The 18,593-nt window shown below is 43.2% G+C and overlaps 5 protein-coding genes across 8 annotated transcripts in view; 3 read left to right on the forward strand and 2 right to left on the reverse strand.

Moving 5' to 3' along the window:
- Nucleotides 1-14,586, forward strand: part of LOC135334016 (threonylcarbamoyladenosine tRNA methylthiotransferase-like) — an 86,916-nt gene extending 72,330 nt beyond the window's left edge. The window contains exon 11 of the mRNA XM_064529054.1: nt 14,577-14,586. The gene's annotated coding sequence lies outside the window, so the exon portion shown is untranslated. The remainder of the gene's footprint in view (nt 1-14,576) is intronic.
- On the forward strand, nt 6-2,180 carry LOC135334021 (G-protein coupled receptor 157-like). Its single transcript, XM_064529058.1, has 3 exons — nt 6-856; nt 1,073-1,267; nt 1,808-2,180. Exons 1-3 carry the CDS (start codon nt 155-157, stop codon nt 2,063-2,065), a joined length of 1,155 nt encoding a protein of 384 aa, XP_064385128.1. The 5' UTR covers nt 6-154; the 3' UTR covers nt 2,066-2,180.
- LOC135334019 (uncharacterized) lies at nt 2,168-5,083 on the reverse strand. The gene is made up of 7 exons (XM_064529056.1): nt 4,940-5,083; nt 4,677-4,847; nt 3,939-4,536; nt 3,679-3,811; nt 3,355-3,482; nt 2,937-3,087; nt 2,168-2,539 (listed from the first exon to the last, which is right to left on the reverse strand). The coding sequence occupies exons 1-7, from the start codon at nt 5,081-5,083 to the stop codon at nt 2,326-2,328; spliced, it is 1,539 nt and encodes a 512-aa protein (XP_064385126.1). The 3' UTR covers nt 2,168-2,325.
- On the reverse strand, nt 5,145-9,514 carry LOC135334018 (delta-1-pyrroline-5-carboxylate dehydrogenase, mitochondrial-like). The gene is made up of 15 exons (XM_064529055.1): nt 9,352-9,514; nt 9,194-9,290; nt 8,984-9,076; nt 8,321-8,442; nt 7,883-8,057; nt 7,646-7,786; nt 7,282-7,463; nt 6,996-7,046; nt 6,863-6,939; nt 6,697-6,797; nt 6,422-6,600; nt 6,145-6,211; nt 6,023-6,091; nt 5,747-5,918; nt 5,145-5,415 (listed from the first exon to the last, which is right to left on the reverse strand). The coding sequence occupies exons 1-15, from the start codon at nt 9,402-9,404 to the stop codon at nt 5,300-5,302; spliced, it is 1,695 nt and encodes a 564-aa protein (XP_064385125.1). The 5' UTR covers nt 9,405-9,514; the 3' UTR covers nt 5,145-5,299.
- LOC135334014 (H(+)/Cl(-) exchange transporter 6-like) lies at nt 8,957-18,564 on the forward strand. Of its 4 annotated transcripts, XR_010394175.1 has the most exons (20): nt 10,330-10,901; nt 11,113-11,382; nt 11,514-11,579; nt 11,694-11,826; nt 11,913-12,019; nt 12,116-12,242; nt 12,411-12,670; nt 13,100-13,222; nt 13,400-13,554; nt 13,795-13,933; nt 14,106-14,253; nt 15,114-15,264; nt 15,380-15,566; nt 15,874-16,222; nt 16,487-16,576; nt 16,754-16,857; nt 16,921-17,028; nt 17,089-17,214; nt 17,497-17,754; nt 18,531-18,564. XR_010394175.1 is itself a non-coding variant. In XM_064529051.1 (19 exons), exons 1-19 carry the CDS (start codon nt 9,079-9,081, stop codon nt 17,638-17,640), a joined length of 2,808 nt encoding a protein of 935 aa, XP_064385121.1. In that variant the 5' UTR covers nt 8,957-9,078; the 3' UTR covers nt 17,641-18,564. The 4 variants fall into 4 exon arrangements, 3 of the variants coding, with proteins under 3 accessions (XP_064385121.1, XP_064385120.1, XP_064385119.1); XM_064529051.1 differs by lacking the exon at nt 10,330-10,901 and adding an exon at nt 8,957-9,099 and having other exon boundaries at nt 17,497-18,564; XM_064529050.1 differs by lacking the exon at nt 10,330-10,901 and adding an exon at nt 10,142-10,303 and having other exon boundaries at nt 17,497-18,564.
- The last annotated feature ends 29 nt before the right edge of the window (nt 18,565-18,593 follow it).

Below are 18,593 nucleotides of genomic sequence, written 5' to 3' on the forward strand. Positions count from 1 at the left end.
TAGAACTGAACTAGACACACTTGATTGCAGACTTCCTCCACGTGAAACTGAAAGAAAAGAAACTCTGTGACATGATAGCAGTGAGCTGAGGTGTGTGCACTGAACAAGATAACTACTAGGAGACTGTGTGCTGAAGCAATAAACTGAGACAATAATGTCCTTGTCAAATGTCTCCCATTATAATTGCCCTAGAGAGTTCAACTGCAGCAACCTGAACCTGTCTAGCTTTGACATTGGTACAAGTCCCACATATGCCTCGATTGTGACCTCCTCTCTCTCTTGTGTGGGCTCGCTCCTCATTCTACTAGCCTACTGGATTCTCAAGGAGATGCGAACCACTGCACAGAAGATCATCACTCTTCTCTCAATCACCGACCTACTCACGGCTGCCGGGTATCTACTGGCCGCGTGGAACTTCCTGGCCCATTTCAACGAGATGGATAAAACGGAATGCGATACATTTAAAACAGTTTGTGAAGTTCAAAGTTTTATAACCACATGGTCTACATTATGCTCATTCGGATGGACAGTTGCTTTAGCGTTACATTTCTACCTCGTTGTGCGTGTCTGCAAGCAAGAGCATATCTCCAAACTTCTTATAATAGAAAACATTGTCATCTGGTCTCTGCCTACTGTGATAGTTGTGTCCCTCCTGGCTACAAAGAGCCTTGGTTACACTAGATACGCCACGTCTAATTGGTGCTATGTTACCGACACTAAGTATCCCTCCTCCGATCTACAGGATAATGGGGTCACCATAGTACTCATGCTCGTAGCCGGTAACTTGTGGGAGATACTTAGTTACATCGCTGTGATTGCTCTGTACACTCTAACCAGGAGAGAATACGCCAATAAGGTGAGATCACAAGTACTTTATATTAGGTCGGTTATTTTCTGAGATTAAGGGATTTTGATAGCTTACAGCAAACTTAATTGTAAGAGTATTTTACTGTCTTAGACATTATACTTCTAACCCCCCTCCCCTCACACACACACACACACATGCACGCCCCCTCCCCCACACGTCACACACACGTACCAATAAGCTTATACCTTCCTCCCCCTCCCCTAGATACGAGCCAGGGCAGACAATCAAAACCACCCAGGCGTTGAGAGACGACTGCTACTCATTCCCATTGTGTTCATTCTCCTCCGAATGTGGGGGACCATTCAGTTCTTCTTCTCTATAGCGACCTCTGACCTTAACCAGGAGGGCTGTGTACCGTCCTGGGTGGCCGCTGTGTACCATGTGCTGGGTATACTGCAGGTGAGCAGTTGTGGCCTATGATAACTTGTGCCTCTCTCGTACTCTGACGTAGCTACTGTACTTGTTTACCCATTAAGCCAGTATATTGTACTTGAGATATTGTGAACAACAATCTCTATTGTTGCTTTGTGTATGCTCTGTAGCTAAAGGTATGTGCTTTAAATTAATTTTCTGATAGTACAAAGTCATGTCTACAATACACACACTCACACACACACACACACACACACACACACACACACACACACACACACACACACACACACACACACACACACACACACACACACACACACACACACACACACACTCACACACACACACACACACACACACTCACACACACACACACACACACACACACACACACACACACACACACACACACACACACACTCACACACACTCACTCACACACACACACACACACACACTCACACACACACACACACACACACACACACACACACACACACTCACACACACACACACACACACACACACACACACACACACACACACACACACACACACACACAGGCGATAGGTGATGGTGGCCAAGGCTGGGGCAATGCTCTACTGTACATCTTCCTCTCCTCTACGATGAGACACGAGTTGTTCTGTAGTGCGTGTGAGAGAATGGTACTGTGCCCTGATAAGAACGACCGGACGACGATAGCCAACTACTCGTCTAGTGCAGTCAATATTTCATGGCGTACCAACGAGAAAAAGCCTCTACTCAAGAACAAGAGTGCTACATCATCAAAAAACATTCGTTATACAGAATCTAGACCTTAGCCATTATTATTATATATTTTGGAGCTTATTTTATGTCTGTACATGTATATTGTTAACGTTTATTAAAAACACTTACTCTTATGGAGTGACTGCAATAATTGATCGTCAACGATAACATTTTATTATTCAAGATCACATAATTATAATAAGGATGGAAATATAAATTATATAATAATAGTAGTTGTATGCCAAGTCAGATCAAAGTACATACTTGTACATACAGCTGTTAAATATAAATAAAAACATACAGCTGCAGCTAGCTAGGATTTAACTAGCTTCACTAAGAGCCCGTACAAATGTACTTGAGTATGTGCTTTGACACACCACTCCAGTTCAGAGTTACTAAATAGAGCATCAATTTGCTGTCCTGTGTTGGTGGTGGTCTGTGTGGAGACCTTGTGTGCACCTGGTTCCACCAGCACCTTCAAGCAGACCTTGCCACGATAGCAAACACCAGTGACCTCATCTCTGTACCTGCAAAGGGAAAGAGTTGTCATACATTAATTTCATTTCAATACAGTGAACAAGTAGACTACATGCACGGTATTGTATATCGTATAGCGGGTATATTTCGAGGGTATAATTATAAATGTTTGTGGCTTTCCCTGATTAAGCATGTACCGCAAACATTAATTTTTATACTCATACATTTATATCGTATGCATGCAAAGGCTGCTATTCCGCGAAAATGAAATCTGCAAAAACCTCTCTAATGGTCTCTCTACAAAAGCCGCTATACGGTGTAACTGACTGAGATAGGTGAAGAAATGTTAAGCCTTAGATATAGTTAGTATAAAATATATATTATTATACAGTGGGAGCTGGTTGGCAGCTGTTGAATAGGCCTAATAGTAGCAAGTAATTAACTCACTCGGTGCTTTTGGCATAGACCTCGCGATGTGAGGCGTACTCTATAGAGGGAGATAGGAATATCTGGTGAGGGTCATGATGAGCGGGTCTCCAGCTCTCGTTAAAGTGGCCACGAGGTTGCTCAACCTTTTGTACGTCTGACACCAGAGTTCCTGTATGTGAATGAACAAAGAACATGGGTGGATAAAATGAACGTTTTTATTACCGTACTTTGATGGTGTAAAATGTTTGCGGTTTTCGCTGATTAAGCATGTACCGCAAACATTTATACCCACGAATTTAATATCGCAAGAGTGCTGCATGCATGAATACTGCAAAAAGGCTGCTATTCCGTGAAAACCTTTCTTAGACTAACGGTCATTCTGGGAAAGTGTATACCCTCGAAATATACTAGCTCGCTATACAGTACTCCAACTTACCTGGTATTAAAAGCCCGCCACTGTCCTCGATTATAGACTTCAGATTGCATACTTGAGTTCCGTGATATGCCTTGAGGCCTTTCACAAACAAGTTCTTGTCATCTATAATCCTGGCTCGATTGTTTAAACTGTGAAATTGAATAAGTAAATGTCGTATGGTATCGTATAGCAGGTAATTTTCGAATGACGTCATTTAAATATTCGCATAGTTCAGAATCTATTGCGGTAGAATAATTTCGTAGTTTAAATTTTCTCTACAATAAGAAATATACAAACACTTCCACCATACGAAAAAACCCGCTATACGGATATCAACAAACGTACATTAATCCGAACATGGCCCATCCTTTGGGAATGGCATAACGTGCACTGCCACGCCCACTAATAGTGGCATCCCCTCGGACAGACGAACAGCTATCACAGTAGCACTTGTCGAAATGCTGGTCAAAATAACAATCTGTAGAGATCGAGGGTGTGCAGGTGTATACAACAGAACCAGTCAATGTGTACCTAGCCTCCATTCCAGGCCGCATTAAAATATTTTGATCGGCCTGGAATTGAGGCTAATGTGTGCTTCACCGTACCTTTCAACTGTGCTGTCTCAGTCTGCTTCAAGAACCGTCTACAAAGTTCAAGGTAGCCACTGCTGCAAGGAGGCTTGGGGGCACGGACTCTTGTAGATACACTTGGGATCCTCTGAGATGCCTCTTCACTCAGAGTGTGGTGGTCGATGAGCTGTGAGGTCTGTGTACTTGGGAGGGATTCAGAGCCGATGCCATTTCCTGAGGGCAATATCTGTTGAAACGAGTTTTGTGCGCTTGATACATCACTGACAGGGTCAGAGTGTAATTTCTGAGAATATTCCTCAGGATGAATCTTTATCTCTTTCTTTCTCAGCTCTTCACTAACATGATGCACATCTTCTTCCAAAACCTCAAAAATATTTGGCAACTGATTCTCTTTCATTACTTTTTCAACGAGAGTTGCCTGGTTGCACTTTCCGTAGAGGTCAATGACACCGTACAGAGGGGGGAGGGGACACAGAGATGAGGGGAGCTTGATCAGGAGTGGTGTGAGGACTCCACTGTGGTTCAGGGTGATGTGTATTGAGCCAGCTTGTGTGTACATCACACTAGCAGATGAGAGGTCCTGCAGGTCAGCCAGAGGGACTCGAAGTACTTTCTGAATGAGCCAAAAATTGCTATTTAAATGTATAGATTTTATTATAGGAGGATCAACATAGTACAATAATTTTATAGGTGCACGTACCTCTAGCTAGCTAGCTATTTCAACACAATCGAAAAAATCACATAACCGCTTACTTTTCCTCCAACAAAGAGCCAAGTAGTATCGGCAAAGTCTGTAGACATGATAAAGCTCTGCCCTTGTAAGTGTTGGCTGGCGTACTCGTATCGGGTGGCTCTGTCAGGGGGCACAGACGTGAGTCCAAACTGCACACACCCGTCATAATCACCGCCATAACCAATCTCAAACTATAATATGGAGCATAATATAAAAGTATTAGGTACACACAGGCTGGCACAATGCATACGAATACAAGAGAATAACAAGATAAGAGAATAACCTGAAATGGTTGGCCAGGGTTCAGAGATTCTTTGGAGCATACTGTTGCATGGTTGTATTTTCCCTCTTTCTTGGTGGCAGTCTTGTAGTCCTTGGCTAGGACAATGTTCATGCCATAGCTGCTAGATAGCTTCATGCCCTTCATCTTCAAGCGTAGACTAGACCTATGTACTTTTAATGTTGATGCGTTCTGTTTTTTCCATGAATTTCAATACAGCTGAGAATTCCCAGGGACTTTCCCCAGCTAGGGTAATTTCCTGATCACAAATAATTCATAAACAAACAAAAATGGTCTACATAAACCTAAAAATGTCCATAGAAGAATGGGTTAATAAAGCAGTCCTTGTGTTACTGCTATTAGTTATTTGTCTACGCTTGGGTAACTCCAGTCAGCATAGGGGACAGTGGTCTCTTTGATGGACTGGGGAGAAGTCCAGCGTTGCACAAACTGAGGGGCTCCGGCTTTGTCGTTGGTACCTGTAGAGAAATCAATAGATCTTCAATAGTACTAAAAAGGCAAAAGACACAGGTCACTGACCACACAAACAGCTACTATTGAAATTGGACGTTCCTAACACAGGTCAAAGTGAGCTTCGAAAACAGGCCTGATTAAAAAAAACCCACTTACAATTATAGTCTACGCTTTTTATCTGAAAATGGAACATTTGGACCAGGAAGCAATCCCTGATCTAAGCACACTATATTGAAGCGCTACCAAACAGCTACTAAATGCATCCTTTGGTTTTGAAATTGGACGTTCCTAACACAAGCTATGGCCTCTCAAAGCAACACCCCAATGGCCCCTCACCGGAAAGCCTTGCTCCTCCGAACGGCTGCTGCCCAACCACAGATCCAGTGGACTTGTCATTAATGTAGAAGTTGCCAGCTGACTGTCTCAACTCTCGCATCACCTTCTCCACGTAGGCCCGATCACGTGAGAAGATTGACCCAGTGAGACCATAGGGGGAAGTGTTGTCCACCTGTCAGTGCATGTGAGGAGAGAGAGGGAGGGGGGAGGGTCATGTGCTCACTACAAATATTACAAAATCGATTGTCATTATTTATTTCATGTGAGACGACGTACCAAGTCAAGCACAGCGTCAGTGTCTTTGTCAGGATAGACATAAACGGTGAGAACTGGTCCAAAGATCTCCTACATACAAACAGTGTATACACTGAGCCACCATTAACTGATCTCTCTCTCACCTCTTCCATCAGTTTGTTCTTGGGGTCAGTCACTTGGACAATGGTGGGCTCCACAAAGTAGCCAACGCTGGAAGCAACAAAGATTAACATAAGGAAGCAGTCGTATTACACACACACACACACACACACACACACACACACACACACACACACACACACACACACACACACACACACACACACACACACACACACACACACACACACACACACACACACACACACACACACACACACACACACACACACACACACACACACACACACACACACAAACCTGTCATCAGCGTTCCCTCCCACTAGGACGTTGCAATCTGACGAAGAGTGAGCAAAGTCGAGGTATCCCTTGATGTTCTTGAAGGACTTGGCGTCGATGACAGCCGAGGTAAAGGACCTAAAGTCCTCAGCCGACAGCACGTGCATCTCCTTCACCACAGCAACCATCTTATCACGAATCTGAGCAATAATTATATGCAACGTACTTCAATTATACAGTAGCCACACAAGCTCCACTGATCCACACACACCCACACACCACACACACTGACTTACCTCGGGCCACAGTGACTCAGGGACGTACATTCTGGAGCATGCTGAACACTTCTGTCCGCTGTACTCGAAGGCACTTCGCACAGAACAGTACGCAATAGAGTCTAAACAAAAAAGGCAATCAAACATCAATCATCAACACTCGAGTGTGTACATTACCAGTGCTCACCAGTATCCTCCTTAGCACTGGGGTGTATCAGGTGATAGTTCTTGCCCCCACACTCTCCAACCAAACGAGGGAACGTCCTATAGTGACGATAGAGATTAAAGTCTGTTCAGGGAACTAGCTACAACACACTGACCTGTACACTCCTACATTGTCCGCCACCTGCTTCCAGAGGTGGGTGAAAGTACTGCAGAAAAGAAAAGAAAATAATTCGATTGATACACCACCGAAATGTTCGTGGAAAAAGACTTTTAGAAGGGTTTTTGCCAATTTCATTTTTGCGGAATAGCCATGCATGCATGCGATAATAAATACGTGTGTATAAATGTTCGCGATGCATGATTAATCACGAACATTTAATATATCCGGTCCATCACAGTATAAACAATTTTAAGGCTATCTCAACACATGCACTGACTCACTCTGTTCCCCCGGTGAAGCTGACAGCAGCGAGGTGGGGAGAGGCCGTAATGGTGTCACCGAAGTTAGGACCAGTGGTGGGCACAAAGTTGCACACACCGTCCGGCATGCCAGCTTCTTGGAAGACCTTGAACACAAAGTAGTTCGAGAGAATGGCGGTGTTGGATGGCTTCCAAACAGACACCTAAAAAGACGGAAGGGGAGGGGGAATATAATATTATAGTGTACTTTTTGTATTTTTCTAGAAATGTGAATTTCTCGTCCTCCAGAATAGCTGCTATAGCTGTTCTAACTGTTTTGACTGCCATTTGGTGAGTGTAGTATTATACGATCGATGAATATAATTATCAAGATAGACAGACGTACATTGCCCATGAGTGTCGGGGTCATGCTGAGGTTGGTTCCAATGGCTGTGAAGTTGAACGGAGTAACGGCTGCCACGAAGCCTTCCATTCCACGATACTCGATTCTGTTCCACGTGTTGGGGGAGTGGTGTTTGGGCTGGTCCTGTGAGTGGGCGGGGGGTCACGACACTATCGTACAGTTGTTCAATCACACACACCACACACATACACCCCACTCACCCCACACACACACACTCACCCCATACATCTCTGCAGCGTAAAGCACGGCAAATCTGAAGAAGTCGATAACCTCACAAGCCGCGTCAATCTCAGCCTGAAGGACTGTCTTGCCCTGCCCCACCATGGTAGTGGCGATTACCATAGGGCGATACTTAGTGGCCAGGAGGTCCGCCATTCTTAAGAATATACCAGCTCTGTGGGGGGGATTAATAGCGGTAAGTTATTTTAAGGTGACATTCTTTCGCGGGTGCTATTTCTGCGATTGAGAGTAAAATCGCAAAAAAATTTGTACTCACAGATAATTGAAACGTGCAATTAAAACCACTTGCGAGTACATTGTAATTATAAACGCTATAAAATAACAATAATTTCACAACTTGAGCAGAATTCAAAATGAGCTAAACAGTGAAATCGCAGACAAATTTACCTGTGAAACTTAAGTTATATAACAGCTCACCTGTGTTCAAAGGGTGTTCTCTCCCATTCTTTCCTGGCAGCCATGGCGGCATCGATGGCTAGTTGGATGTGCTCCTTGCTTGCATGATGATAGTGGGCCACGACTCGTTGATGGTCGTACGGCTGTGGGGAGGAGACAAAGGACAAAAGAAAGATGAATGCATGTTATTGTTAACCCCATTCATAATCTGAATAGCACGCAATGTACGATAGCCTTACAAGAACAACAAGTAAAGCACGTGTGTGTACTAGATCTTATCTCTTGTACAAAAATTCATTCTACAGCAATTTTTTCACATTTTTACTCGGCACACGTAACCCCTGTATATACTAGTGCATGCAGCACATATGTAGAGCCTCATTTTCAGTAACCTTTCACCTAGCCTGGTGTAGTGGTACAACCATAGATAATCTAGGTACAACCACACACTACCCACAGTACAGACAGACAGCTACCCACAACCAGAGACAGGTAGGTAGCTCTGACCACACGATTACTACAATTCCCATGCTATGCTATGATGGCATAAAATAACATTCATAAACTTCACTGTATAAGTTACTTCCCAGTAAAAGCTACCTCTAAAGTTCACTACCAACATCCTGACATACATAGAAGACTAACAATTGAAAGAGGATTTCCTTTAGAATACTATTTGCTTACTGAGACTTGTTTCTTGATGTCCCCTGTGAAGATCTTTTGTCCTCCTATCACACAAGGAATCTCCTCCACCTCCGTCCGTAGCTCTTCAAGTGCCTATGGACATGAGAAAAAATATAGTAAGCCACTCACAAGTACACACACACACACTGTCCCCTGTGGCTATAACCTAGAGACTATATGTATCTGATCTAGCTGTACACTCTCAGTTACCTTGATAACATCGTTCCTTTCTTTGGATCCCGGAGCAAAGTTCAGTATAGGCTCGTTAGTGATGTTGGGAACAGTCACCACAGGGGAAGAGTAGAGCCTGCAATAATGGAGTGTATTAAACGTACTGCTCATATAGTGTCTAACTCAGCTCATCTCACCGGTTCAAAGCTCTCCCTCCTTGTGGCATCCACTGTAGTAGTCTGGAACACATGGCTAGCAACTCTTTAATAATCTAGCTATAAGCTCAGGAGAAAGATATCTGTTCTCTAAGGGTCGACTTTATTTTGGTTCCTTTAGTATAGTACATGTGGGTGTGTGGAGGGAGGGTCTGCCCTCAAGCATGTGATGGGGTTTTCCCTTCTAAAAAGATGGGTGGGGCTGATCTGCAGCTCAGCTCCAAGACCAATATGCAATATATATATAACTACTAGACTGTAGCTAGCTAGAAGCATAAAAAAACAACTACTGGCCAGTAGCGTAGTCTACTAGGACAAAACTACAAATTTTGCAATGAGCTTCAATCCAATTCTCTTCCTGTAATTCTATATACACTAAGACTTATAAATAAATAAAAACAAGCTGCTTGTTTCTATGCTTGTCAAGCATGGAAAAAACCCTTTGCTCCTGCCTAATGAAAGACAGTAGGGCTCTCATAAATTCAATGCTTTTTGATCTGATAGTGCACTAGATTTAGTAGTGTGTTACTCAAAGTGTAATTGCATAAAAAAAAACTACTGGCCAGTAGGAACTAAGGAACTACTTACTACCACTGTAGTAGGGCTGCTGACTGACATGAATGAAAGACAGTAGGGCTGCTACCTAATGAAAGGCAGTAGGGCTGCTGACTAATGAAAGACAGTAGGAAGTGAGTGACCAGTTTCCCGGCCACCCACCTACAGCTCCAGAGCTAGCCCCGGTTAATCTTTTAGCCTCGATCAAAGGCCGCACTAAAAGGCCTATGCCACACCCATCAGATGGGCGTTACCGCTTTGTTTTGTTTGGCTTCAAAGCTTAGTTCAAAGTAGCTGCGGTTGTTAGCTTTCTACTCCAATAAATGTAAGGAATGCACCACAGGAAGTAATGTCACAAAACACAGACGCTCAAGAACTGGTGAGTTACATTGCATTACGCATTGTATATACATGTAGCATTTTTACAACTTGTCACAGCTTGTTTTGCTTGAGCTTAGAACAATACGAATAGTATCTATAGCAGCCCCTACTGTATTAATTTAATATTCATTGTCGTGTGGGTGACAATGTACCAGGTCATATGATGTTCTGGTATGGTCTTTAAATAATAGAACCTTCGATTCTAAGCGCATCATTAGATTAGCACCCTAGCTAGCTAGCTAGCTAGCTTGTAGCCACTGGTTTCTTAGACTTGCTTAGTGGTTTGAATCATGTCTGGAGACTATGGAACAGTTAGTATGGACAGTGTTAGTGTAACAGATTCCTTCTCTGTGGTTCTCAAGCCTGTTGTCAAGGCCAAGGGAGACAGTAGTAGTGGTAGCAGTGACCCCGAGGTAGAAAAGCGTAGGCCTCAGCGTGTAGTATTCGTGGATGAACACACTGCGTTAACCCAACGACAGAGAGATGTGAGCCAGGCCAAGGGAGACAGTAATGGTATCAGTGATCAACAGCATAGGCCTCGTCGTGTAGTGTTTGTGGATGAACACACTGTGTTAACCCAGCGACAACAGAGAGATGTGAGTCAGGTCGTTTTATAGAGTAGCTTCCAGAAAGAGATGACAGCACTGTTGGGTATTAAACATAATTTCCCTTCTGTATTTCCCTTCTGTATATATTACTATTGCTCTAGTAGAATGCTATAATTATACTGTGCAATGCTGTATACAGTACTACCTTGTACCTCAGTATTCCCCCCCCCCCCCCCCCACACACATACACACTCGTCAGATTGACCCTACTCAGGGCCCGCTTCCAATGGCTACCAATAGAGAGGGACTTCCGCTGCTTAATAAAATTAGCCTGTCCAATTCTACTCGGAGCACGCTCCCAAGGTCTAGCGATGGAGAGGATGATCTGTTCGATAAGACTGGTCCGGCCACTTCTAACCCCATGGATCGTCCCTACTCCCCTGCTCCTAATAGTCACAGTAGCAGTATCACCGAGTCCGCCCAGTACCAGCAGATCCGAGGCACTAAGCTGCCCAGTAAGGACTATGACGTGAGTTCTAGGGGGGTGGGCTGATCTCCGCAACCGATGAGTAAAAGATGTGCATAAAACAAGGCTATCCAATCGTTAATTTTGAGATAATGTCAATGTTATATAAACCATTTTGTTGTATTTCTCTGTAGAGTTTGGACTATGATGTCTGCTATAACGTTCCCTACAAGAACATGATTAGGAAGTTTACAGGAAGGGTACGGACACACACACACACACACACGTGCGCATGTACCAAATGCCAGCCTTGTAATACAGTAAACATACGATATAAGTCTTCTACCCCCCCCCCCCCCCCCCCTCCTCCACAGACGTACATACACATGGAGTTGATGCGATGGACACTGGTGGGGATCATAGGACTGTGCACTGGAATAGTGGCAGCTTTCATTGACATCTGCGTCAAGGAACTCTTCCAAGCAAAGTTCTCTGTCTTTGAAACAGGTTAGTATAACCATTGTCTTGTTTATATTTCCCGTGCTTTTAGTAGTAGTCTATACAATGCTGCTATATCATGTGACCTCGTGCAGTGTTCTCGGCAACCATTAAGGATGGCACTGTGGTTTATACTTTCCTAGTGCTGGTGGGATTCAATCTAATCTTTGCTTTAATAGCCGGAATACTCATTGCTCTAGAGGTGAGGCCTCACACCACACACGCACACACACACACACACACACACACACACACACACACACACACACACACGCACACACACACACACACAACACAGCCGGTAGCAGCTGGCAGTGGGATCCCTGAGATCAAGTGTTACTTGAATGGAGTTAAAGTCCCTCATGTGACTAGAGTGGGCACACTCATCGCCAAGGCTGTGGGAGTCCTCTTCTCTGTGGCAGGGGGTAAGTGAATGTTTAGTCATTATCACTAATGTACACTAGAGAGGAAGCATGTGATCAAAAACTCATTAGCTACAATATACATATCGTAACTGTATCCATAGTTACAGATCTACTTTCATCTTTCACTTCCACACGACCATCGATTAATCATCAATGTGTGTTGTGCAGGTTTCTTTGTTGGCAAGGAGGGGCCCATGATCCACAGTGGAGCCATCATTGGGGCAGGCATTCCTCAGTTTAGGAGTCTCTTCTACAAGAAGTTCAAGCTCCCCTACCCATTCTTTAGATCTGACAGAGACAAGCGTGACTTTGTGTCGAGCGGAGCAGCTGCTGGAGTGGCGGCTGCATTTGGAGCTCCCATCGGAGGTGTACTGTTCAGTTTAGAAGAGGGCTCTTCATTCTGGAACCAATCTCTCACTTGGAAAACGGTAAATACTGTAACATACCGTATAGCGGGTATATTTCGAGGTGTATAAACTTTCGCGGATTTAATTTTTGCGTAATACAAAATGTAGCAGCCTTTCTGCAGCATGTATGTATACATGTGATATTAAATTCATAGGTATAAATGTTCGCGGTACATGGTGAAAAGCGCTACCTCGAAATATACCTGCTTTACGGTACTAGCTTTCCTTTAGAATTGTTTTCATGTGTGTTGTGTGTAAAGTGTAGTCATTGTGTGTTGTGTGTTGTGTATAATGAAATTGCAAGCTGTTTCATCTAGTGCAGAGCACACGATAAGCAGGCATTGTGCACATGCTGTGTAGACTGCTAGCGAGTACAACTATAAATTTAAGCTTATATGTAGTATTGTGATTGAAAGTGATGACACACACGCACACACACACACTGTACAGTTGTTCTGCTGCTTCAGTGCGACCTTTATCCTCAATATAATCCTGACGGTGTACACTGGTGGGGAGGTTGGATTCCTCAACCTTGGTGCTCCTGGCCTCGTCGACTTTGGAGTCTTCAGCAAAGTAAGTAAAAGAACTAACTAGTAGGAAGATTTAATTTGTCCAGTCCAACTGGCGGCTTATTTTAATCCTCCATCTCAATCTTTTACGTGAGTGTAGGGCCTAAAGAGGTGGTCATTGTTGTATAGAGGTGATTAGTACCAACCATCACTCTCTCTGCTTGTTGTTCTTTTCACACAGGACAAGCACTTGTGGAATGCGTACCATCTGATAATCTTCATAGCAATGGGAGCTGTGGGGGGTCTCCTCGGTGCTCTGTTTAACGAGCTCAATATCAACCTCACCATCTACAGAATGAAGTACCTCAACAAGAGAGGTCAGAGCAAGCTATGGAAGTAAGAACACAATCTAACCTATACGGAGTGTGCAATTTGCTGTTCATTATACCGTATTATAGCGGGTAATTTTTGTTGGTGCAAATTTTTGTATAAAATTCGTACAGCTCAGGATAGTGACATAGAACTTATTGCGGTAGAATAAAAATAATTTCATTTTCGTATGATGCTGTACAATACGAAATGTCTACCATATAAAATAACCCGCTATACCAACAAATTCATGTTCCTTGACTATAGGATTATGGAGGTCATGCTCATTGGCTTGGTAACCACGGCGGGTGTGTTCACCTGCTCCATGTTGCTTGGTACGTGTCTCCACGAGACCAATCAATCGACGAGTTCGTCCACCACCAGTATTGATAACATCATCCTCCAAGTGAGTAACACTGAATCCTATAACTGTATAGAATGCTGTTTAGTATTGTCTTTGTGGTATGCTTACAATGTATGTACATTGCTACTGATTAAAAAAAATTTTATTTACCTATTTATGAACAGTTTTTATTCCAGTACTATAGTTGATCATGTTGTATCTTGTTCTTACATAGGGCGACCAATCGTTTGTGAACGAGACTCGCAACTTCTTCTGTCCCGGCTACAGTAACTTCAAGGAGAACAGAGCATACTACAATGATATGGCCACTCTCATGTTCAACTCTCAGGAGATGGCCATCAAGCAGCTCTTCCATCAGAGTGGTGAGTGTGTCTCTGCTACCGTAGCTCCAAACATTCCTTACCTGCTTGTGTCTCTGTTATATGTACTTATATTTATTTATTATGCCTCGGTGCGTGCGCAAGCGAGGTATACGGTAGTGTGTTTGTGTGTCTGTCTGTGTCTGTGTCTGTGTAGACTGTTTCAGCTGCTCAAGGATCAATGAAGTGCAAGTAAGAGTTTCTGTAGGCTTCTAGTCATGTTTTCTTGGCTTGGTATTTGTGGATTTGCAAAATAAAGCTTCGTTCTCGAGTTATGCCTACTTGGAATGCCATTGCAGCCTTTTCAGAAGAGTTTGTAGCAAAACTTGTTCACCGAGTGTTGCTACTCTACTTAGTAATTAGCTTTGTACTAGAACGCTAGCTATTGGTAGCTGCAGGAGTGAGAAGAGAGCTGCAAAGCTCTGCTGACTTGCAGCCATTCATTTTAGACTTGAACTTTTAGCATCGATAGTTTTTAACAACAATCATGGTCGATCATTACCCACTCTTTGAGTTTCCCTGTGATCCTTGATTCTGAATGCAGCAAAATTAAAAATGTTCATCATAATAATTATAATCAATGTGTGTATAAAAGCTAGCTAGTAGTAGTTTTATGTTATGTAGCTTTGGCACCTCCACCGAGGCATCAGCACCCGCAGTGCTTTCATATTAATTATAGAGGTGACTTTTGTGGGTATGTTTTAATATTCACGCAGTATAACGTATGCGTGACTATTAATGTGTGTGTGTAGAGGGGTAGACATGATTATAGATGTCAGTATGTAACTATATTCACATCTAACTCCCCCCCCCCCATACACACACACACACACACACACACACACACACACACACACACACAGGAGCTTTCACTCTTCCCACACTCGGCATATTCTTCATGTTACTGTTCTTTGTGGCGTGTTGGACGTACGGTGCTGGCATACCCAGTGGACTCTTCATTCCTTGTCTAGTCATCGGCGCTGCTTACGGAAGATTTGTAGCCACTGTATTTGGGTGAGTTGTCTTACTGTACACTATAATTAGAAGCCTAGTAATGGTCTGTTGTCCTTTTTATATTTTGACATGTACAGTTTCTGTATCAGTAGCTAATTTTGTGTCTCCTGTACAGGTACCTGCACAATGCTGCCCCTAGTGTGTTTTATGTGCTCACCAACATCTCCTCTGGGACCTACGCTCTCATCGGAGCAGCTGCCTTCCTAGGAGGGGTGGTTCGTATGACCATCAGCCTCACTGTTATCCTCATTGAGTCAACTAACGAGATATCCTTTGGTCTACCTATCATGTTGACTCTCCTGGTAGGTTCACAGTACAGCCATGTTTAGTACACTAGCTAGACCCTCATTGTACATGTACCCACTGTCCCTTGTGTAATAAAGTCGCCATACATGTACATGTACTTGATTTCCATGAATCCAATTTCAACGATTTTATTTTTCTGAAAGCTTAGAAAGAGACCTTTCAAATGGTTTCATCATCAATGTTAGTATTTGAGAGGTGACAGAATTTGACAATTTCGGCCAAATATACATGTACATCTATAGATAGGAGAATCTGTTAGATTTGCACACACACACACACTCACACGTGTACACACACACACAGGTTGCTAAGTGGGTTGGAGACTTGTTCAACGAGGGCATATACGACAAGCACATCGAGTTGAAGGGCACGCCCCTCCTGGGCTGGGAGTCACCGCAGAGGATGGAGAGACTATCCGCTGAAGATGTCATGAATTCAAACCGCCTCTACTATCTGTTCCCGATCACACGAGTGCGTTCGATTGTACATATGCTTCGTACCACAGCTCACAGTGGGTTCTTGGTGGTGTCCCATGCCAAGGTCGGGAAGCCGCTGCAACAACAGCGTATCTTGCCAAGGGAACACAGGCCACAGCTGTACACACGACCTTCTGTTCTGGGGTACTATGACACGGACATAGACACTGATCTAGGTACAGTGGGGTCATTTGTCCTCTAGACACTGGGGCTAAGCCTTTGCCTCCTACTGTGTGTGTAGTACGTACATTGTACAGTACAGTATTTGATGCACTTTACAGTGCCGCTCTTTATTACACATAACTTGAAGAATTTTTTTGTCCATATAGCACCATATAAGTTTATTTTGTACATACATGTACATGTAGGCTTGAACAAATAAAGGACTGTATACTACTGTATGTGTCTATTGACTGTGTCCTCCCCCTCCCCACATGCAGATAGTAGGAGGAGTCCAGTATTTAGCTCAGCAGAGTCAACCAGAGTTGATTCAGATTTCTCTGGAACATTCACACTGCCACAGTATAATGGTAGGCTTACTTACTGTATAGTAACCATATCTGCACACTGTATTAAAACAGCATTATTTTGCTGAATTCTCATACTCGATGTAACATTGTGATCATTATCGATTGATCAGAACGTATCATCGTGAAATAATATTGACATTGTACTTCCTTTGGGGATGATCGCTTTCTCTGCCACAGATCCTATCGCTGAGGCTAAGCCACTTCTCCTGAGGGGAATCATCACGCGCTCACAACTAGTTGTGCTACTCAAGAACAAGATCTTCTACAACGAGAGCGATGGGGTAAGTCAATAAGTGTTTAACTTACTGTTCACTGCACTGTACTCATGCGTATCCATCCAACAGCCGAAGTCTCAGCCAGAAATAGACCACACCACTATGATTAAGGAGTATCCACGCTATCCTAGTATCTTCAATGTGGATGTCTCAGAAACAGAACAACAAATGTTGATGGTAAGTTAATGTCCCAATATTTGGTGACCACTGCTTACCCCCCCCCCCCCCCCTCCACAGGACATCTCCCTGTACATGAACCCCTGCCCGTACACTATCTCAAGAGAGACTCCGTTACCTCAAGTGTTTAACCTGTTCAGAACCATGGGTCTCCGTCACCTGCCTGTAGTCGAGGAGTCCGGACTGGTGAGACATAGTATGCATGGGATTATTCAACATTTCTAGAATGCAATTAAAAGATGCATTTAGTAGCTGTTTGTTACAATAATTATAGTGTGCTCAGATCAAGGATTGCTTTTGAGCCAAGATTTCTGTTTTTGTTTTTTTGAAAAAAATGCATCAGGAAACTGAAATGGGCCTGTTTTCAGAGCTTTGAGAGTCTGTAACTTGAGTGTAGAACGATACACGGGGTATATAGTTATATAGATTTTTATCGGATAGAACATCATTGCCCCCTTGTCCCTGCAGCTTGCTGGTATCATCACACGACATGATCTGACTCACGAGAGCCTTCACGCAAAGAGACATGAGAAGAAGCATCGAGAGAAGGCCACAAACGAACAGCCGCAGAGACAACTGCATATCAACGAGTACCAGTCGCTACCAGCTTGAACATGCATACTCTGTGTTTGACTCCTCTTATTTATTTGTATGATAATTATAAGTATTGTTTTAACTTTGTGTGATTTGTGTGCTTTTTGTTGTGTGTGTTTATATACGTACATGATGCTACCAGAGATACAAAAGAAAGGGGATTGGAAACGAAATTTTTACGAAATTTTTGTGTGAAGCATTCCGTGTTATAGGGCGTGGCTAAAACTACAAAGGATTATATTTATAGTCAGCATGCTCATTACCAGTCTTGACTGCTCTACAATGTGCTGTACATAGAAACAGTGAAATTGATCATTTTTAATGTTGATTTTTCTAAAAAGTAAAGAGAATTTAGCTCTAAAAAGTCGACTAAGCCATGCAGCCACTATTACTAGACAAATAAATGCTATGCAAGAAGAAATAGCCTTTACTATGAAGTCGTAGGAGGGACAGGCCCGTGGCGTGTCTAAAAGTATACTAAAGCAGTTTGAAGGACTATACTGCAAACGTTTATGAACAGTACAGCTTATTTATAGCATGAAGCCATTCTATGTAGCACTTAGATACATAATAACTAAGTCAAGCAATGTCCTTTGCTGTTTTGACTTCACAGGAGGGACAGAGAAAAGTTGACATAGAGTAATTCAAGCTAAACTCAAAAAAATTGGAAACAGAGTAAAGACAACGGACTTAGAGCTTGTCAGTGGTATAAGCTTACTTCTCTCAAGTATCTCCCAGGCCCTGAGTGATCTCTAGTGGATAGGAGAGCTAGAAACCAGGGATACAAAACTTTTCCATGTAATTATTTGCGAGCGCAATAATTACACAGAGTGCTTCACCGGATGTCAGTCTTTTACATAGGGCGTGGGCGGTCGTTTCCAATCCCCTTTCTTTTGTATCTCTGATGCATGCTACATACATGATGCTAATTACATTTTATAACTGAAATTTTGGCGAATGAGCTATTCATT

This window comes from Halichondria panicea, chromosome 3 (genome assembly GCF_963675165.1).
Source record: "Halichondria panicea chromosome 3, odHalPani1.1, whole genome shotgun sequence".
Lineage (NCBI taxonomy): Eukaryota > Metazoa > Porifera > Demospongiae > Suberitida > Halichondriidae > Halichondria > Halichondria panicea.